This window comes from Vulpes lagopus, chromosome 12, assembly GCF_018345385.1.
Source record: "Vulpes lagopus strain Blue_001 chromosome 12, ASM1834538v1, whole genome shotgun sequence".
NCBI lineage: Eukaryota > Metazoa > Chordata > Mammalia > Carnivora > Canidae > Vulpes > Vulpes lagopus.
The window spans coordinates 75,628,344-75,651,857 of NC_054835.1; the positions used below are offsets into that span (position 1 = coordinate 75,628,344).

Here is a 23,514-nt window from a genome sequence, read left to right on the forward strand (position 1 = left end):
GAAAGAATGAACTCATGTGAATTCAGTATGTAAAAAGCTAAGAATAACTATATATACTGTGTTATTTCATAATCATAAATTTGGAATGTATAACGAATAAAATGTCCCAGAATGTGTTTTTAATTGATGAAGACAGAACTGGGGATTATTTTTGTTGTTGTGGATAGCAGAAGTATGATTTAGGGCATTTCCTGTTTATTTTTGTACCTCTTGTTTGATTAAAGAGGCAGTAATAAACATTCTAAACGGGATAAAAGTTTTCCCAGAAATTGTTGATGTGTTTTCCTGATTGAAAACATCAACTAAAAGATGTTTATCTCCTTTTTTCCCTGTGATCTTATTTACAAACAAGATAAGAATTTAATAAAGGAAAGCAATCTGTGATTACTGAATAGAACTAATTTGAGAGAATAAAAATATTTTGAATTTTATCTTCTAAAGTTACTAATTTGACCTCTTTTAAGAGAAATATACTTAAAGAAATATAAATTGAAAAGACATTCTTGGCCCAACACATTCCTTTTTTCTGTGTTTAAACATTCTTTTTCTCTTTTCTCTTCCTGTCTCTCCCTTCTCCATCCCCTCATTTCTCTGTAGCTTTCTCACTAGACCTCTGTTCAAAGAACAATTGCACCAATAGGCTACTTCAAATCAAATTTACGAGACTAAACACAGGGTGTCAAGTTTTTATTTTTTGAACTACAAGGTAGTAGCATTTTAGCATGATTAGGCATGTGTGTGTGCGCGTGTGCATATTTTAAAAGGCTCCAGTTATGCAAAATTTTAAGCTTGGTGGCTTGAATATCATTTTATATTGTAAAATATATGCTGAGCAGACTTTCTTGTATCTGTAGGGCAAGGAAATAATTATATTAATTATCTAAAAATGAAACTCACGTACATTTTATACCATAGTTCTCAGCTGAAATGAAATATGTTCTAACAGAAGTTAATATTTAATTGGCTAGGTACGAAAAGAGTATGGGAAATGCCTGCGAACACATTGTTGTAGTGGCAAAAGTACAGAGAGTTCCATTGGCTCAGGGAAAACATCTGGTTCTCGAACTCCTGGACGCTACTCCACAGGCTCACAGGTAAATAGTTTTTCATTAAAATGAAATATCTCTTACCTATATTCAGTCGTGAGTTGTTGTCCTTTCTTGATCAGAACTATTTTCTATCCCAAGCATTTAAAACATCAAATTTGTTGTTGTTTTATTGTTTCAGTGTCTTAAACAGGAATGATGATGACAAAAATTTCAAAAACCACATTGCAATAAAATTATGAAACTTAGGGTCTCAGTTTGCATAGTAATTAATGATTTCAAATTTTTCCTAGTTGAATAGACATAGAAGATGAAGAAAGGGAGTTGGTACTTTACCCACCAATTTTAAGAGAATATTTTATATATATGATTAAGGGAATTTTCTCTTTTAACCAGTGTAGTAACTCTCTTATTGCATACTGAAAATATGTACTTATTAAATGGTATGTTTAGTGAAACAGTCCTTACTCATTAAATGCTGATAAGTTGAAGACAATTCAGGACACTGAGGGACACCATAGCAGCAACATTGGCGGCCTGCCACTATCCAGCACTTGATGTATCTGCAACATCGACTGTCACTTGGGAAGCTGTAAACTTTCAAGCAACTTTCAAATAACCTCCCATTTTTCCCAACCCATGGTGTTAGCACAAAGATCATTAGGTAGAAATTTCAGCAACTTGATGGTGCTGAAATGAGCCAGTCAAATAAAAGGCAGGGTTATGCGGGCTATGAGTGAGTCTGAGTTCAAACTAGCCAACTAAAATTTTGAAGAGTTCCTGATCCAAGGGGAAAAACAATCATATTATCAGTGTTGTCAATTGATTTCTAAAGAACACTTAACTTCAAATTGATAAAGGTGTGAATCAGAAACTTAGTTTTTCTTAACCCTTTTAGTTTGATTTATAAATCTTAATTTTTTGTAAGTTCAGTAATTTTGTATAAAATAAGAAAGATTACTTCAGATGTTCTTTGTTCAATGCGTGTGTTGTAAACCTAATAGATTAAATGTTCCAAGAATTCCATTTATATGCCTAGAAAATTAAATAAAACTTTAAATCATTTACAAACTTAACATACCATTCTCTCAAACACATTCACTTCAGACTGGACAGTCGCATGCCCGTAACTAGAACTTGAACGACTCATAAATGAAATATTATGAACATGTTCTCATAAAGAAACACTCTCCTAAAACTGATGGAGTTCCCTTTTATCTTACGAGTAAAACCACATCTAATCTTTTCATCTAACATTTCCAACTAAAAATTTAAAACTAATGTGTAACTGTCAAACTTTCCAACTATTAACACTTAAATTAGCAACCACAAATTATCATAATAGACATGAAACTTATAACTACATATAATAAACAATTATTAATAATTTGAATTGTACTTATTATTTCTTTAACTTAGTGATGTTACAAAAAAGAGTTGCATATTAGCTGTTTCACTTTTTGTGGGCTGAGATTTCTAAGTGTAGGACTACTAAATTGGCCAATTAGAAATCTGAAGTATCATATAACTGTAGGGTACACCTGGATGATGCTTCTGACATGAGGCTCTTAGATTCTACATGTTTATTTTCAAACTGATAATCCTTACCTCCCTTTTTGTAATAATCTTTTCCACAACTTCTAAATTGAAATTGCTAAGATCGTGTATGTCATTATTCCTACATGCTTTTCATATAGCCAAGCTCATCAGCCACCATCCCGTAGTCATTTGTCAAATGCCATTAATGAAACAATCCTATTTGGGAATTTATGTATTATTTTACAAAAACATTGTGTAATGTTTAGCAGTAATTCTAAGCTAAAAGAGCAATTCAGGTTAATAGAATAATCATAAGCTTGCTGTGTGGATAGCCCTTGGTTTGAATTCTAGCTTTGGCATGTTCCAGCCATGACACAAAACAAGTTACCTAATATCATTGACACTCAGATTTTTCATCCGTAAAATAGTGGTAATAATATTTATTTCTTATGTTGTTAGGAAGTTTGAAATAATATATTCAAAACACTGAAAACAAATTGTAAGTACTTGAGAAACTGGAGCAGCCATCACTTATTAGTGTCATTATTACAGAATATAATTTCAGATATAAATTTTTAAACTCTATCATATTTTTTCTTCAGTGTTATAGTTCTCGTATCACAATTCTAGTCTTAGGAAAAAAAAACCCTTACATTGTTTTCTTATACTTAATATAATACTAATTCTGATCAACTATGACAGTCCAACGCTACATAAAGTAATAGTTACTTAAATCCAGTCTGTTTAGTAAAAATAATGTATTTCATATTAAGTATGACCTTCCATAGTCTAAAATACTGATATTAAGATAAAATTTTGGAACTATGGATGTCTTTTCCATAACAGAGTACTTGTAAAATAACAATCACTATATTTTTTATTTTTCACTAAGAAAGTTTGAATATCCCCTATATAACGGCAGACTTCTAAGCTATGGAGGTACACTGATTAAAAGACAACTTCCCCTGTGATCTAGAGCTTTCATCTTAGTTGTGGAAGACAGAAAATTTATTTACAAACCAACAGAAAATACCAAAGTATGAAAGCTGGTAGAGATCCAAATGTAGTGATTTGATACAGAAAGCCCAGGTGGCTACTTGGATTAAGTGCTGGAGAAAGATTATTTTGGAAGATGACACCAAGATATTATATTGACACCAAGATTCTGAATGACAGGAAGGAATTCAGGGGAAGAGTTCCAGGTGAGAGAACTCTAATGCAAAGCCCTTAAGTTGGGGAGGACTTACAAACTCAGGAATGGAAAGAATGTCATTGGCTAAATGGATGAAAGTGAATGGGTGAGGAAGACAAAGGAGAAGGCTAGAGATGGATCAATAATAGTTTGTAAGTGTATGCAAATTTAGATTTTATTTCGATTACTTTAGAAAGCCTATGAGATGATTTAGAAAAGGAAGTGGCCAGGGAGATCATCCACATATAATACAGATCATGTGGCTTCCACGTAGAAAATGGAGGAGTGTGATTGGCAAGAATAAAAAGAAAATCCTTTCCACCTGTTGCTCCCCCATACCTACTTCCTGGTGCAAATAATCACTTATAAAAGCTTAGTAACTGGGGATCCCTGGGTGGCGCAGCAGTTTAGCACCTGCCTTTGGCCCAGGGCATGATCCTGGAGACCTGGGTCAAATCCCACGTCGGGCTCCCGGTGCATGGAGCCTGCTTCTCCCTCTGCCTATGTCTCTGACCCCCTCCCTCTCTCTCTGTGACTATCATAAATCAAAAAAAAAAGATTTTAAAAAAGCTTAGTAACCACCATAATCACACAGATATTCACAGACATATATATATATAGGATTGGTTTGTGTTTATGTGTGTTTATAAAAACTATGGATTAAAATATTGTCCTTCCCACTGTGACTTTCTTTAATTGTTCTGTCATTTATTTTTTATTTGTTTTATTGACTTTGTAGATGTATTTACATTTATTATATGCTATTTGAAACATAAAACAATGTGTGTAATATCTGTTAAATTATGAAGCATAATAATAAAATGAATACCTGTGAAAACATTGAACTCAGGAACTGAACATTTTCCATAGATTTTCCCTTCCCTTCCCTGTGCCTGCAACCAAAAAACTTTTGTTCTTCATTTCCTTGACCTATTCTAATAGTTTCTCCATCTCCAAAAAAAGTTTAATATTACTTTTTAAATCCTTTTTTAAAGTAGTATATTATTGTGTATAGTATTCTGTGACTTTTTTCATCCTCATATCATCCTACTTCATTCCATGAACGTTTAAGTGTTGGCTCTGTGCTATATAATGTATACTTTTCCTCTGCCTGCAATATTTTATCTTTTTTTTCCTTTCTCTATTCAACTGTTATTTGATATAGAGTAGTAAGTTGTTAACCTCCTAGATCAGGAACCAGTTGAGTGGATTCAGATGTAGATTTTGTCACTTATTAGATCTGTGACATTGAACGTGCTAATTAACTTCTGAACCTTAGTTTTCAGATGAATAAGAGTATTTGCTTCAAGGAGTTCTTGTGAAATTTCAGTGAATGAATAAATGAAAGTGCCATAGTGTAAAGCCTAGAATATAGAAAGAATTAATTGAAATATTTAAAGATTTGACATATATAAGATATACATTTTACATATAAAATACATGTTTTATGTATGCATACATATAATATTTATAATATACCAGGTATTATTTCATGGTGTGATAAACCAATAAACAAAAAAGACAAATTTTCTCTTTTTCTAGGGCCTCAAATCTAATGCAGGCATTAGACATATTAGACATTATATTTACATATAAGAAATAAATACATTGTAATTCTAGTTCATGTATAAGGTGATAATGACTACAGAAGAAAATAGCACGGTTAGGTGGGGGAGTAGAAGAACAAGCTAGGTCTCTTTAAGGAGAAAATATTTGAGCAAAAAAATAAAGAGATGGAGTTATTCATACATGTGTCTGGGAGAAGAACGCGTTAGACAGAGGAAACAATTGTACCAAGCCTAAGGCAGAAGCGTGCTTGGCTTGTTAAGGAATGGCAAGAGGACCAGTGTGGCAAGCCCAGGTTGGGGAGACTAACAGAAGATGAGGTCATGGGAGAAGCTCATGTAAATGTCACCTAAAAAGGATCAAAATTCCATCAAATCTGTTCGGGTGTCACTTCTTCAGGTGGTGCTCACGGATTTCCTAGGCAAGGACATATCTCCTCATTATGTGCCTTAAACTTTTTAAATTATGAGGTATAACAAAATTAACAAAAGGACATAAAATATAGGTGTATGCATGGTGATTTATTTCCCCTCCATGGGTCAAATATTAGAATGTTGGGAGTACCTCAGAAACTCTTTGAACATTTCTCCATCATTCACCTCTAACGTAACCCCCATCTTAAGTTTTAACAGTGCATTTTCTTTCGCATGTGTTTGATACTTATTCACATGAAATCCTCTAGTACATATTCTCTTCTACTTTCTTTCTTTATTAAGACATCTATGTTGTTTCAGGAGGCTATGTTGCTTTTTTATTGTTATTGTAGTATACTGTTCTATATATCCATCCTACCATTGACAGTCATTTGGGTTCATAGTTTTCAGCTATAATAATTAATGGTTCTATGGAGATTTTTGAGCATCTTATTTATGTCGGTGCTTATTTTTGTGATAATTTGTTGCGTCTATCACTTAACTAATCTAGTAGCATGCAGTAGAGGGTAATTACTATTTGTAATTAATTAATTAATTAAACAGGTGAGAGAGAATTGTTCCCAGGATTTCAGTTTCAAGTATTGTTTTGTTTTGTTTTTAAAGATTTTATTTATTTATTCATGAGAGACGTACAGAGAGAGAGAGGCAGAGACACAGGCAGAGAGAGAAGCAGGCTCCATGCAGGGATCCTGACGTGGGACTCAGTCCCAGGACCTCAGGATCACACCCTGGGCTGAAGGCAGGCACTCAACCGCTAAGCCACCCAGGGATCCCCAGTTTCAAGTTGTGAAGTACTTTTCCATAGAAACATTTCTCAAGTGCTCAAGATCTATAATCCTGCACTAGTTTTCTTATTCTTTTTTTTTTTAATTAAAAACAATTTTAATCTATTTTATTTTGTGTCTTTTAAATAGGATCCGTATCCAATATGGGGCTTAAACTCATGAACCTGAGATCAAGAGTCACGTGTTCTCCCCACTGAGCCAGCCAGGCACCCCTCTAATTCTTTAATCTAAGAGTTTTATTCTCTATGTGTGTGTGGATGTCTCTGCTGCCTATAAAACAATATAGACAATATTTCTGAAGAATTAACATGTCCTAATAGTTATAAAACAAGTTTTCTAATATTTTAAGATTAGGTAAGGAGTTTAAATATATTTGGAGCATGACCCATTTGTGGGCAGGGTTTTGCCACTAACACTACTAGTAATAATAGTTCTTAAAACTATTTCTTCCTTAGAAAAGCTGAAAATATTTTGTTACCTCTTCACAGGATTGTGAATACTTTTTTGTTCCCTAAAATCAATAAAATAGCAGAATAATAAACCAGAAAAAATCTCCTCCCCTCAAAATGGAAAAATACTACACCACCTTCTTCAATTATCTAACACTTAGAAAACTGAATTTGAGAATGTAAATCATAATGTAAGAATTTTTGGGTTTAGCACCACCATTGGCCCAGGGTGTGATCCTGGAGACCCAGGATCGAGTCCCACATTGGGCTCCCTGCATGGAACCTGCTTCTCTCTCTGCCTCTCCCTTCCTTTCTCTGTGTCTCTCTGTGTCTCTCATGAATAAATAAAATCTTTTTTTAAAAAAAGAATTTTTGATTCTCTATAAAACTACCTACTGTGAAGAAATAAATAAGGGTGAATCGACTTCCTTTATCTCCTTCAAACGAAAGAAAAGTCAAAAATCATCTGTAACCTGTAATATTACACTGGTCTTACAAAATATATGGAAAATGTTAAGTTCAATAGCTTTTTAATAATACTCTGTTCTTTTCTTACCAAACTTTTTCTTCCTTGCAAGTTTCTGAATTCTTAGACTAAATCTTTTGTTAATAAAACTGACAATTTAATACATATTTAAATACCCCATTCCCATAAAAGTTACAATGAAAATAATTTGTTTCACTTTGGAAACTAAAATTATTAAATTCTAACTGTCTAGAGTACATGTCTATATATCCTCAACATGGGTAAATTGGTATAGTACGTTACATTTATTGCTTTTTCATAGTTACAATTATTTTTGGTATAAGCATTTAGGAATACACTTAATGAGAACCAATTATTATGGTGAATTTAGTTTCTGTCCTTGTGCTACTGTACTGCAAGAATGTAAAAGTTATATATTTGCCAGATGCCAGAAACAAAGGTCTCATATAACTATGACAGAAAGAAAAAGAATGATTTGTGTGAAAATTCACTGCCTGGTGAGTTCATTTCCTATTTTCCCTTTCCCCCATCCAGAGCCGAATTCGTAGAATGTGGAATGACACGGTCCGAAAGCAGTCAGAGTCTTCCTTCATTACTGGAGATATAAACAGTTCAGCGTCACTCAACAGAGGTAATTAGAAATGATTTTTCATATTTATTACTTTTGTGATTACTTTAAGGAGTTATTAAATGCATTGCTTTTTTTTTTTTTTTTTTGCAACTTTGGGACCTTGTTCCATGTGATAGGAATATTGCAAGGATATAAAACCTGCTTGAGTGTAGCAGTGTGTTCCATTATTCATAAACCTCTTTTTTTTTTCAATCCTGAGTTTTCAGGAAATCTTTTCTGAAAAGAAGTTAGAAAACGAGAACTTTCTTTTCTAGTCATCTGCCACTGTAATAAATTGGTGAGCTGTCAGGCCTCATTGGAAGCAGTGAAAATGGGCAATTATGTGGCTATATAGTCTGCTAAGCATCATAGAGTTGCACATTGTCCCAGGCGTAGAGCAATTTCATAGTCTTTGTGGAAGTAAAAATATACTGTCTAATACATACCTGAGGCACCCTGTATATTTGGGGTAAAAATCACATCTAATCTTAGTATCTACAAACTTATCCAGCATATTTAAAGATCTAGGAGGAGAAAAATAATATATATATATATATAAATATATATATAATGATATCTGTGTGTGTATGTGCTTCTGGTAGTCATGGTCCTAGGGCATCATTTCGATTTTTGAAATGAAGTTCCCTTAATCTACTGTTTTATTTGTGGTTGCTCTTTTTAATTCTCTGTCTTTCTCCTTCCCTCCCACTTCTTCTCTCCCCCTTTTTTAGTGTATCCTTTAGGAGGGGGGAAGATTAGAATTAAATTGATTGCAGTACAAATGAGTAGATGCTATATTTGTGTAGAGTTAGAGTACACTACAGACATTGCTCGGGGATACTTAGAATATAGTTTTATCTGGAAAGGTGACGTTTGCATGAGCTTATTCCAATCACACTGTCCTAAGAAAGATATTTTTAATGCATATATTCAGTAGTTATTTTTATGATCAGCAATGTTTTTTTTTTCCTATCCCCAAACTAGTATTACTTTAGTTTAAAACTGTTCCTGTCAGCTTTTTGTTTCACTAAATGCTACTTAGAAAATTTAACAATCGCAACATATGATTCAGAAAAATTGAGATGCTGGTGCTCTTAATTACTTTTACTCAAGTAATTTGCATCTTATTTACATAAAATAAATTAGGACAGAGTGTCCAAGCTGACTTTGATATAGGGATCCTTGTTACATATAATCTTAATTGACTTTCATATGTTATTTGGGGCAGTGGTATAACAACCATAACCTAGTGATGATATTAAATTTTTTTTAAAGATTTTATTTATTCATAGACACAGAGAGAGAGAGTCAGAGACACAGGCAGAGGGAGAGGCAGGCTCCACGCAGGGAGCCCGATGTGGGACTCCATTCCGGGTCTCCAGGATCACACCCCGGGCCGCAGGCGGGGCCAAACCGCTGCGCCACCAGGGCTGCCTGACATTAAATTTTTTATATCAGGTTTGCCTAGGTAGGGACGGTGATTGCAAATATTCCCCCAAATCTGAAGAAAATACATTAAAAAACCTATCATCTTTTATTTTAAATTTTTTATATCAGTTTTGCCTAGGTAGGGACGGTGATTGCAAATATTCCCCCAAATCTGAAGAAAATACATTAAAAAAACTATCATCTTTTATTTTAAATTTTTTATATCAGTTTTGCCTGGGTAGGGACGGTGATTGCAAATATTCCCCCAAATCTGAAGAAAATACATGAAAAAACCTATCATCTTTTATTTTACTTCATTATTAGTCTGTTTTTATTTGCTAGATTTTGATTTACATAATATCAGCCAAATATCCTTCTTTTTTTCAAGTTTAGTTTTAATGGTTAGTCTGTGAAAATTTATTTAAAATATAAACATTTTAACTTTTGACATTCTTTCCAAATCATAGAGAAGAAATTACTTACAAATGCCTCCAAAGTTTAGGAACTTATTTGCTTTCATAGTGATAGATTTTGTTTACTGTCCAATCCCACAGATGGAAAATTTACAATACATTCTTAGATAGAAAACCACCCCTATGAACAGGAATTATTATTAGAAGTATCTTGCATCAACTGATCACAACAAATAGAGAACAATTGTTTGAACGAAAAGATGAGATCATGTGATTTATTTGCTAACTGTGGAGATGGTTAAAATAAAATTAGTATTTTTAAAAATATGGAAAATTATTACATTGTCTAGCATTATGATCTAAATTTATATAGTTGTGGGGTGTGTAATTTTACTAAAAATTGCTTTAAATGAACACATTTTTGTGACCTTGATTTTAAGGTCAATCACATATAGTGTTGCTGTGCCCTCCTTCTCAAGAGTTTCATCAACTTGGAATATGTGATATACGGATGACCGGGTCAAGTTGAAATATATTTAAAGAAAATAATATTTTATATTGACTGATCATATGTTTAAATCTGGTTTTAAAGTCTTTAGTTTTAAAAGTATTTCTTAAAGTTACTCTTGAAGAAGGGTATAACTTTCTTGTGACATCCAATAAGTTACTCTAGCATTTACTTTGCAGGGGGGTAAATTGAATTTATGATCTGAGGTGTGTCCAGGCAGTCATCTTTTCCTTCAGGATTTGTATTCTTCCTTTCAGTCAGTGACTTTATTGGTGGCAGACATCATAATGATCTTCTTGATTTCCCATATTAATTCCCCTATTCCCCCAAGTCAGAAACTCCTCATCTCATTATTTTTTATCTCAGATATGTGGAGCACTTTACATTTTTATTTCTTCATAGTATATCTCTGAAGATAGTCTTTAACCTCCTTCTTTAATCTTGTCTTATTTCCCAGGGTCCTATCTTCCCTGCATTCAGGCGTGTGTATCATATTTAGGTAGGTGAAATCCAAGATTCACCTTTCCAGATAAACACTTCAGTCACCTCAGCAACATATGTATTCACTTTTGTTTACTCAAAAGAATGTACTCTTTATTATTAAAATAAAAATTCTAGGCACTACATCTTCACATCTTCATATATTCTAACTTGCCATTCATTCTCAATATCTCACAGCTAGCAATTTTTTGTTTATTTAAACCCCACTTTCCTTTCTTTCTAAGTTAGATCTATTACATCTCTTATTTTTGTCTTTAGTTCTGGCCCTTAAAAACTCTAAGAAGTTATCTAAAAATTAGCCCTATATCTACTGTATGTTTTCTTTTGTATTCATACCACCGCCCAATTCATCAAAAGAATAATTATTTTACAGTACTGTATGTTTTACCATTTATTCCTTCAAACAAAAATTCATCATAATCATCTTTGGGATCCATTTAGAATAAAGTATCTACCATACAGTACAGAACTCTTTCTCAATGGTTTTTATTTTTTCAAACCAACTTTAATATTCTGTTCTTAAATGAACTTTTTACAGCCTATGTAACAGATTTCCTGTCTAGCTTTCCCAGTGTGATAAACTGGATTACTATTGGGATTTTATTCCTTGGAATCATGCAAAACCTTGGAAGATTTACTGATAATTTTTGATTCGTGTAACATTCTTATATATTCTCTTTGGGATTTTGTTATTTGGTCACCTCATCTCTTTAAAAGGCCCCATTACATTTGTCCTTTGAATATATTCATGAAGATGTTTTCCTAATGTTACCTGTACATATGATACTTTTTCCCCCTTCTGACTTGTTTGCTACAATGCTACTCACTCACGTAAATTAAGAATTCCTTCAGGCCAGTACCCCCAGACTATGATCAAGTTAAATTCCTGGATGTCATTTTCATACACAGTTAGAAGGAGTTTTTCAAGGGCACAAATGTGATAGCTGATTATAGAAAGTTTTAAGGAGGATTAACTCTGATCCAAACTCAAGTTTTTACAAATCCCACAGGAGGGTTTATTTATTTGTTCGTTTAAATATTTACTATTTGCACATAACTTGAAGTCAGCCCTCAATCCCACCTCCCAGCTTCTCCCAGGTGTAATAGAAACCTCACCCAAATTTCTAGTAGCTCTAACTTCCTTAGTGGTACAAACAATTTGTAGCAAAGGTCATCTTTCCCACTCATATCTCCAACCCACAATCTCTGCTAAACCTCATCTTGAACAACTTAGATTAACGATGCCTCTAAAATTGAGCCTGATCCCAAAACAAAGCATTTGCTGAGAAATTTATCTGGTAGTTCAGTTAATGGTTAAATATTTCTATTCTTTTTATAGATCTATATAGAAATTGGAATATTTTCTGACATTGGATTTTGTTAGGCTTTATCTCATCATGAATAATAACATTGCACTTCTCGTTTTCTTTTTTATTTAATTAGCTGAATTGACCCCAGAAATTTCAGTTTAAAATCAAGTTTTGCTAGATAGCTGCTACCAATTCAATGAATGGATTATGAAAAGTGTTCCACCAACCCCCTCCCCAACTATAAGGTTATTACAAAAACGTGACCCGTCTTAGAGGCAAAATTAGCAAAAAGGCTTTTCTTCTTCTGAAATAATACCTTGACTAGCATAGAGGATTTTGATTTCCTCCTATCTCCCATCCTTCATCTCGTCAGAAGTTAATGTGATTTCGAGTTTTATAGATGGAGATCTGACCCGTAAAGCTACATTTATTTAAGCCAAATCTAAGAGTGGTGTGTCTCTTCTGTAGGTATGTCGCACATGCTTATTAAAGTTGATGGATTCTCCGTTCAAGTTTCAGATTTGTGTTAGTCTACACATGCATTCTCAGTAAGTGCATGTAATCTATATAATTATGCCAGCCCATAGCAATCTCTTCATAAATTTTAAGGGTAAATCTTGACTCCCAGTAGCACACCTGCCTACTGAAAGTTGGCTTTACTTGTGAGGAACATTGTTGATACAAAGGGGAAAATCATCATTGAGTAGACTTTGCAAATTGTTGATTTACTCATAGTAGTTTTGAGAATGGAGATTTAACCCAGTAACTTTTGCTAAGTTACTTATATTCTCTGTGGCTGTGCAGTAGGGATATAGATAGCACCCACTTCACAGGGACCTTGGTGAACTAAGTGAATTTATGAATGTTAATTCTCTACTACAGTGCCTACAAAATAAGTACTCTTATCCTTTTACTCAGAAGTTCACTTATATCTTCTAACAAATGAAAACTGATCCTTGCCAGTGCTTTCAGATAATTAGGTATTAAAATTCATCATTCACTACCGAAGGTTTTCTTTTCTTTTTATTTTCTAGTAATAGGTGGGAGGAATAAAGTGGTTACCTGAATGCCAAGTAAAAGAAATAATAATTTACCTAAAATAATGCCACCCTTGAGGCTAACGAAAAGGAGATAAACTAATAAAACTGAATTGTCTCTTCTGAATTAGAAATTAAATGCACATTATATCTGCCTAGTTGTACTTTCCACTTTTGATTTGTAACCATATTTTAGCATGGAGGAAATAAAGGTATAATATTTCTTCTTCCTACCTTAGATAGTGATATAAGCAAACACTGCCTTCTCTTTACTCCAAGCCCTATCCTGCCCTTCAGAAGCTCAGAGAACACTAGTTCAATTCAGACAGCCCTGCTAAATCACCAGTTATGTAGCCGAGCAGGGATGTGACTCATTCCCATTTTAAACTCATGTCTTCTCAGAGGCTGTATTGTCTTTCCCAGGAGATTGGTCAGCAAGGCAGAAGAAACTTCACAATAAATCACCTGTCACTTCATTAATATTCAGGCTCTTCAACGTATTTTGCTTTTGTGTTTTTAAAGAAAAATGCAAATGAAAAAGTGTAAGTGGTGTTTCATTGCAATTGATGATTTCTATAAATTAAAATTTAAAAGGGTGAAACCCTCAAACATATTCACTGTATCTTATTAATCTCAGTAAATATAAATCGGCTTTATGCATAACATGTCATATTCCTCAAAAGCCTCTGCCATTTGAAGGATTATAAAATTGTTTGTAAACATTAACCAGATCCTATAATCTGACATCTGTTTGTGAAATTTGCAAAAACAGTTAAATGATGTGCCTAAGAGTGCTTGCATGGCTAATAAATCGAAGTGGACTTGTATAACAAATTACTTTTTATTATGAACAAGCATTATGATAATATGAATGTAAGTATTTTAAGTATCACACGGCATGGAAAAAAATTTCATTTAAGATTTACCATTACATTTATATGTAGTATTTTTTTACCTTTATATTCTTGACTTGTAAATGAGGCAGCAGTACTCTCTATGTTAATTCCTTTCCTTTTATACATGTCATCAATAAAGACATAATCCGAAAATATACAATAAGATGAGGAAATCTTGTGTTAGGAAAATCAGTTTAATAACACAAAAGCAAAATAGGTACAGATTTTAAAAGTGAAATGCTATGCCAAATAGATAATTAAACAATGCTATTAATGTCTTGATTCCTAACTCAAGGAGTCCAAATAATTTTCAGAATGAATTCTCCATCACAAAATGAAATATATTAAATATTGATTTCTAGGCAATCAGGAGCAAATGTTCTTGCTATAAATTGCTGGCAAGAATTGAAAAATAAAACTTTTAAAATGCTTGCCCAGTGAGTCCTTCTTATGCTTTGCTTTTAACTTTGTCTCTTTGATATGAATCCTTTAAATCATCCAACCTCCCATAGCCAACTGCACAATAGTAAAAATGGTTTGTGCTTTACTCTTATTACTATTATTATTATTATAGCTTTTATAGATCCCTTCACAAGGAGGATTCTCTATGTAGATTCCTTATTGTTATAGTTTATTATCTTACTCTTATATACAGTTAGCAGTATCTCCTACCTCCTTATTATAAATCAAACAAGCTGCAGTGAGATATCCGGATAATTTCTAAATATAGCACTATAAAACATTCCCATTTATTTTTGAAATACCATGTTGTTTCATATAAATTCTTGAGGATGTAATTTTTCAAAAAATATCTATTTTTAAGCACTGAATATGCATATTCAACTTCTCTTCAGAAATTGCTGATATTCTTTCTCTAATAGAATACAAAGTGGCTCTTTATAGTTTATGATCACCTTGGGCTTTCTCCTTTAGTGGGTAGAGTTACGATTTTACCTATTGTACATTATTCATTATTCATCCATTATTTTTATATCCATGAAGAAGCTGGGTTTTTCGGTTAGAGTTCCAAGTGAAATGGCTAATAAAGGACAAACTCTAGATTCTAAACAAGATCTTTCTGGCTGCAAAGCCCTACTTATGAGAACAAAAATTTTCACTCTTTTCTCATGATGACAGTTTTTCATGAAGCCAGTGAAGATTAGCATAAAGATATTTTTCTCACTTCACATGGAAATAAGATATTCTTAACACCACAAGTATTAACGTCTCTATTTCTTAATTTCCTTGATGTACTATTCATTTCCTTCTACTTTAATTTGTGCTAGGTATACTTCTTTAGTGTGGATTCATCCTATTCATTTAGGGAATAAAAGCTTTAAAACACTGTGAATATATGGAGAGATGGATTGGCAATGCTTTTCAAAACTATTTTATGTGGAATAGGCTGATTTGCTATAAGTGTCCAATTTTAGGATTTAGGTTGCAAGACTTTTATAATCATGCTTCTTTTCTTTCCTGGAAGGCCTCAAGGTACTTTGTTGGTAGAATTCTTTATCTTTAATTTCTTATGTTTCAGTAAAAGGATGAGTATTTTGGTCAGAGCAAAGATTGTGTTACAAAACCAGCTATAATAATTCAGTATAGCACCAACCAAAGGTATAACTTTTCCCAGATATTTGTACTTTTGAATTTGATATTGTCCTCTATCAGGACATGGTAATAATGCCTAGAACAAGTAGAAAATCTGTTTGAGTTAACTTCAAATATTAAACTCACTATTTTTATGTGCTAATTCCAGTTTTAACAAAACCTATGAAATGTCGTATAATTAAAATTTAAAAACAAAGCCTGACTGTACCTCTCATCTGGAAAAATGTTCCTACTGTAATATATACATAAAGGTTGTGAGGAAATAAATGTAGTATACAACATCCAAAGTTAACTAACAAAGTCATTACTCATCCAGGTTATTTTTTTCTAAGAAATAGACTATTAATTTGTATCTACTTCTTTGAAAGTAAATAGAATTAATTCAATTACATGAAAATTAAATCATAGAAGAGAGATACATGTTAGCAAAAAAGAGACTTCATTAGAAAAAAGATACTTAAATTGTCATTACCAATAATTGTGCAGTAACCAATTCAAATATCTATTTAATTGAATTACGTTGCATACAAAAGCATGCACTTTATATAGCTCAACCTTATATACTGCATGCCATTTAAAAGGAGGTTTATGTGATAGGTTCTCCTATGATTTTCATAACAGGCTTTCTTCATAATTTATCATTATAACGAATGCAGGAGCTTCAAAGACTAAGACAAGTTACCCATCACATTCATAGAAGGTAATTTACAACCCCAGAAAATCACTGGAGAATTCAGAAGGATATAAAAGGATACACAGTTTGAAGGAAGATAGTTAATCTTGATGTAGAAAAGTAGAAACAATATGTTTCCTGAAACAACTTGAGTCAGAACAGAACTGATTATGATTGTATGATAAAATAGGTCTTCTCTGAATGTTATCAAGAAACTTTATTCATAGATACCTGTTTTAACTTCTTTTTCTCATATTTTTTTTAAAACTATCAGTTCCAAGTTTAATATTCAGGTTTTAGCTAGGATAGACCTTCTGCATGTAAGCTATATAATTTGCCAATATAGGGCAGAGCACTATTCATATTTTCTTCACATTGGCAAAGTATTTCATATATTTAAGTAGTTATTATACTTTCCTTACTTTCCTTTTTTCAAATGTATGTTTTATTAAGTGAAAATACACAAGCAATGTGTGACTTACAAATAAATATAGCTGTGGAATTGACTATATACCATTAACTGATATCAAGAGATAATCCAATATAGAGAAAACAAATTAAGTAGCTCTAGTGCGAATGGCAAAGATAAATATTATTTTGCTAAATACCTTTGATTTACTAAAAAAAATTTAAAAACCTAATTTACTAAGCAAATTTGGCTGGTTATCTGTAGGCTTAGTATTTTTTTGTTTTTAGTATTATGAAATGCACTAAAAAATGTCCAAATGTATTCAACATGTCCCAAGTTTATTAATAGCACACAGAAATATTGCCTTTGGCCAAGGGATGAGTTTTAGAGATGAATATCTGATTAGTATATGTTCATCATGTCTACTGCAGATTAACCACTTTCACTATTGTGCAGCAAAGATTCACCAAGAATTCTGAGTTCTAATTTTGCTGCTGTTGGCTTGAGCAGTCAGAAAACCAAGATCTCTCTCTAGGTAGTTTTGCTTTCAGCTAATTATGTAAAATTATACATAATTACAATATGTAATGTAATATATAATATAAAATACCTAAAAATATGTAATACAAAAATAAAACTAGAACTTTTATATATGTGTGTGTGTATATATACACACACAAAAATATATTTTTTTAGATTTTAGGTAAAAGGAAGAGTTCTTAAAAACAAAACACAAAGATTATAAATTATAAGAAAAAAGTAAGTCTCTTGCCTTGAAATGTGAACAGTACTCATAACAGTAAGTTATTGGGAGGTGTAAACAACATAAAATGTTATGCCTGTGTTGTATAAAGAATATCTACAAATTAATATATATAGATAAAAGATAAAAACAGGCAATTCACAAAATTGGAAACCCTTATGGCCAATAAACATGAAATATTACCCATCTCTTGATAATCAGGGAAATGCAAAGTATAACAGTAATATGAGATATCATTGTAAACTCTTATCAGATTGACATAAATGTCAAGCTTACAATACCAAGTTCTGGTGGGAATCTCAGAAATTTACTGCTCATGAAATTGTGAATTGTTACAAATATATTTGACAGAACTTTGGCAATATGTTCTAAGTTGAAATGTGGACAATATATGGCCCAGTAATTTAACCTCTATGTAGTTATTGTAGAAAAACTCATGTGTGTGAGCCAGAAGACATGTATAAAGCCAACCAGTGCAAAATAAGAGGGAATAAGGTAATTTCTAGGGTCCCCATATCTAAAACTCCGAACTTATATTGAAACAGAGATAACACCTCTACATTCAGAATATTTAACTTCATATTGAACTAATAATAACCCATTCGGTACTTTGGAGAAAACATGTCATTGAGATCCATATTAATAGATTCCTAGTGAATGAATTTGCTATTAAAAGAAGCTGAAGTATCTCTGAGCCATTTGAAAGAAATTTAATAGGGCAAGTTGATTAAAATTTAATAGCAAACTTGTTGGCTATTAAAAGTGCACAATGTGATAAATCAAGATGTCAGCTCTTCAATTTATGACTTCAGAAAAAATGATGAAAGGGCTCTTGGCTTTCAGTAAAATATTTCTTCTTTGACACTTTGTAATTTCATTAATTATTTGAATAAAAACAGTACAAAATATAAAATTATGGTTTCTGTGGTTTTAAAAATTATTTTTATTTAATTTTTAGGGATAGCATGCAGATTCTTTTAGTTTTGTTCATTATTATAAACAACTTGGTCTTGATTAAAATGGCTGTTCCTTCTATAAAGTAGCCCATTAAACATCGAATTTATTATTTTTGTACTTTCTGTAGATTGCGTGTGATGTTGATATTGTATTATTACACAGAGAAAGAAAAAAATAGGAAACAAAATACTTAATAGATAATCTGTCTTGAATCAATTCTCCATAGTTCTGGAAGTCTCTTTTAACGATTAACTTTCATTTTTGTTCAGTTTATGTTATATAAATTAACACATGAATATGAAGATTAAAAACTGAACATTATAGAAAAGAATATCAGAAGTAATGCACTCCTATAAGACTCCAGATAAAATTTTGTTGAGACGTATTTTGGGGAGAGAATGCTAAAAAAATGTTTGAAACAGTCACCGATTTCTAATGTGTTTAAATAAAACTACCAGAGTCAAGTGTGACCTTGAATGAATTATAAATGGTCCAGAGACATGCTGGTAGTAAATTAGACAATGTTAAAATCGTATTCACTTCTAAATTCTGAGTTGAAACTTTTCTCTATTATGTTATACTGCAATTCATCAGATGATAATTATGTCTACAAGATGTATTTAGAGCACTTCTGATTCACTTTTTCCAGTTTTCTTGCTTGTAATATAGTTCACTCACTAAAGAAAAGACTTGTCTTTTCTTCTCTATACCAGTTTTCTTAGCTCTTTGAAAAGGAAATTGAAGTCCCAGGACCCTTTCACAAGAAAGAAATGCAGTCATGTGTAAATGCACACCTGACCTCACAAACAAATATTTTACATAAAATTTTAAGGGCCTCAAACTCAGTAGATACCATTCTCTGGTAAAAGATCCCTTGCTTAACACTGAAGTTAGTATTATAAGTCTATGGAAAATGCCATCATTAGTGAAACTATTTTTTCACTTGTATAAAATGAAGTCTTCATTATCAGCCAAAATTAAGTGCTGAAGGCTAAAGCACAGAAGCATCATCCAGTAGTAACTCTGTTTTCTGTAGAACTCTGATTTATATGCATTAGTCAGTATATGTAATGGAAATGACCTCATAAAAGCAAAATATGTCAAATCAAGAGAGAGAACTGTGAGGGAACAGAATGGGAAACAGTGTATATTAAAGAAGAAAGAAAGGCATCCCTGGGTGGCTCAGTGGTTTAGCGCCTGCCTTCAGCCAGGGGTGTGATTCTGTAGTCCCAGGATGTAGTCCCACATTGGGCTCCCTGCATGGAGCCTGCTTCTCCCTCTGCCTCTCTGTGTCTCTCATGAATAAATAAATAAATAAAATCTTTAAAAAAATAAGGAAAGAAGAAAGAACTATCCAGGTAAAACTATTCCATTGACATAAAACAGAGTATCTACCATCCAATATGCTTATATATAGCAAGAATTTGCAACTTAGTAATGTTAGTATATGACTCTCAAGAATGGTGTATTCATTTGGGTCTTTAGAACACCACAGTCGAACTAGACAACCTTGCTTACCCAATAAGAACAAATAAGAATGAAAGCACATTAAAAAAAAAAAAAAAGTGTGAGGGGCAGAGCAGAGTGACAATTCAAGTTATTTTTAAGAGCTTTTCAGTGTGCTTTTGTTAGCCTCCTGTCAAGAAGAAACATTGTTTGAATTAGGTTTCTGAATGATATAATATGGATTCAAGTGGAATTCAACTGTCACCTTTTCTCAGATCTGTTTTTTGACTTCACAAGTGTCAAAGCCTGACGCTCTACGTTCGATTTTCAGGCCTCAGTTATATGTATCACACAGAACTGGCCTAGACAGTGCTGTCACTCAAAGTGTCCCCATGTCAAAACACCTATTTTATTCTCATAAGGAAAGAAATACAGTGTTTTTTTGGTAAAACTATCCAATGGAAAAGAGTGTACTCATTAGCATTCCATTCAAATTGCACTCATTCTAAAACTTTTATCTATCTATCTATCTGTCTATCTATCTATCTATCATCTATCATCTATCTATCTCTCTTGTTTCAGGTAGAAACAAAGTAAAAAGAAAAAGACCCTTCTCAAAATGACTGTGATTTTACATTTAGTATTTTTCAATAACTTTAGGGTCCAATTTTCAAATAATTGTCTGAAAAACTTCCCTAAGTCTTTCAGTTATGGAATATGAAAATCCTTTTTGCTTTGTGTCATGCTTTCACCAGAAAAGATCTCGTGGTCGGCTCTCTGTTGACTGTTTCGTAGATGATTCGCATATATTGGAATTCAGTTTAATTCCTTTTCCATGGTTTTATTAAAGAGCTAACCCTTGTTTGTGACAGCAAAGCAGTAGTTTTGACTAGACTATACCCAGGATTTAGTGAGTCAGATAATTAAAGAGCTGCTATTCTTACACGGCCGCTTGGAGCTTTTTTACTTCGAGCTTTTTATTTTAAGTCACAGCAGGCTGAATCGAGTTATTTTCCCCCTCTTATCATATTATCTGCAGTTAGTATTCAGGTAGCATCTTGTCTTTCCAAATAATTATATGAGTGTTTATTTCTGCTTTTTAGTATTATAGGATGTGGCATAGTGTTAGAAGGAAATGAAGAATTCACGTTAGGAATTGGACAATTGACAGTCTTAGGAAATGTGCTCAAATGATAAAACAGCTCGTAGTTGATAAAATGACTTGCTTTAGTTTGATATGTTAAAGATGCCATAGATTTCACATTTTTTTTTAAATTAACAAATACTTACCAAGCCCCGGGAACTCTTCTACAAACTTGGTATAGAGCAATAATAAAACCCAGTGTACTTCTTGCTTTCCTGGGGCTTACATTTCAGTGAAATTTGCACATAAACATTCTTTTCCCACATGTCGTGTTGTAGCTATCTTCTCCACCTCCCAACATCAGCCTATTTGGGTCTTCAACTTGACTAACCAGTAAACTTAACTTTCGCTGCAAAAGCAGTGACAGATGGTCTGTAAACACTGATCTTCTTGGAAGTCTGCAGCAATTTCACACTATTAGAAGGGAAGTTTACAAATCAGAAGTTAGTCGGAGGGAAGAGGAAGAGACAGGAGGGACAGAACCTTGGAAAATAGTATCAGAATTCAAAGTGACCTGAGTAAATTGGGGAAACAGCCAAAAGCAAACAGAATAGGCTTCAGCAAAGACAGGTGAGATGCAGTGTGGCTATCGAGGAGGACTAAAGTAGCTTTGCACACTAAAGACCCAGGAAGACAGGTTCTAGACAAGTTTTCAGTTAAGAGATCTTAACTGAAGGGATTGGCACAAAGCCAGCATTTTAGACCTGGTAAGGGCCACCTTTCAAAAGTACAATTGAAATTACCAAATGTGAGTGGGGACTGTAGGAACCATGTGATAATACCTTGTTGCACTTGTTTGGAATGGCAAAAGGAAAAATGACCTCTTGCAAGTTTTGAATGTCCATGAAAAGATGGAAAAAGGATTGCCTTCTCACACTAGGGGACTCAAGTGACGGCTGTTTGGTTACTCAGGCACATCCCTCATTCTTTCAGACTAGCAAACCCATAGACCTGGTCCAAAACTTTATACTCTACAAAACACTCATGATCAAACTCCATATTCTGTTCCTCAGTTCCTGTTACTGAGCCCTCTCTTGTAACTCAAATTTTAGGACAAAGTAGACGGTGATGCTAATCACATCAATCTCAAATGGTGCGTGAGGTATAAAAGCAAGTGATCATAAAAAAGCAACTTTAAGCAGTGATTCTCTTTCTATCAGGAAAAAGGCCCTTGATACCAAGGATAAAGAAGAAAGTATATTTTGTTGGAAAGTTTTAGGCTATTTTTATAAGTGGTTTTTTTTTTTTCTTTTTGTAAGTGTTTGTGTGGTTGTAGATTTAAAGGTGGTGAATCTCTGCTTATGACTGCATGTCAGTCATTAGGCTATATAGATCAGTAACTGATCTGGATTGTGCCCAGATTTGAGGAAGCCACCTACCAAAGCCAAGTGGCTGGGACTGAATACTGTTCCATTTAGTCAACATGGTGTCTCAGCATGGTGGTATACCAGTAGCATTTCTGTGATTGTTGCTGGCCTTTCCAGATTAACAAGAATTGATAAGTAAGAAAACTCAGTCTTCCTACGTTAGTGGTTTGATTAATAAAGGTGTCTCCGAGTAGATTCAAAAGCTAGAAAACACTTAGAAGAACTGGAAAACAACTTTATGCTAGGGAAGCTAAAACCCAGATGGAATTTCTATCACAATTTTGATAGTTTCATTAGAATTCAATTATAGAACTCCTTTTGGGTATGATTAATCTTTTGTCCTTATATTTTTAATTTGTTAGAAATAATGATAAACAGAAAACAAAATATCAAGTCACCTACTTTTTGATTATGTTTGATTCTTCACAACTCAACTGTTTCCTTATGCTAAAGCAGAGAGTATATTCTTTTACATTGGTATAGAAAAATAAAGGAATATTTTCTTTTGTATAATCTGTATGAAGGGGGGAATAACATGCAATCTTTCCAGCTCACTTGTTTTTTATTAGTTCAAATTAAGTTATATATATTAATGAAGGAAAATGTGTAGAAATACAGGTATATATAATAATGAAGGAAAATGAGTAGAAATACAGGTATGGCCTCAGCTATAAAGGTCTAACTAACCCTTATTTGATCTGTGAAGAAATGGAATGAATTTGAGCAATTTCATATTTTTAAGGTTTCTGCTCTACTTTATTTTGAGTTGTTTGCACCTCTCATTTTCTTTTGAAATTCTTAGAGTAGTTTTAGAAAGTAATTATTTGTATTGGAAGATAACTTTTTTTTACTTGAAAGAAGCTAGAATAATAAACATTAGGTAGCAGGTATAATTTACAGGTAATTTGCTTTTTAAAAATATTGTGCAGGCCCAATGTAGTCT

The 23,514-nt window shown here is 32.9% G+C and overlaps 1 protein-coding gene across 26 annotated transcripts in view; it reads left to right on the forward strand.

Annotated features, from left to right (window-relative positions):
- ADGRL3 (adhesion G protein-coupled receptor L3) overlaps positions 1-23,514 on the forward strand; it is an 802,670-nt gene that overhangs the window by 761,360 nt on the left and 17,796 nt on the right. For all 26 annotated transcript variants that reach the window (XM_041725369.1, XM_041725367.1, XM_041725376.1 and 23 more), the window contains 2 exons: positions 969-1,094; positions 8,033-8,129. In XM_041725369.1, the coding sequence (XP_041581303.1) occupies positions 969-1,094; positions 8,033-8,129 (223 nt within the window). The remainder of the gene's footprint in view (positions 1-968; positions 1,095-8,032; positions 8,130-23,514) is intronic.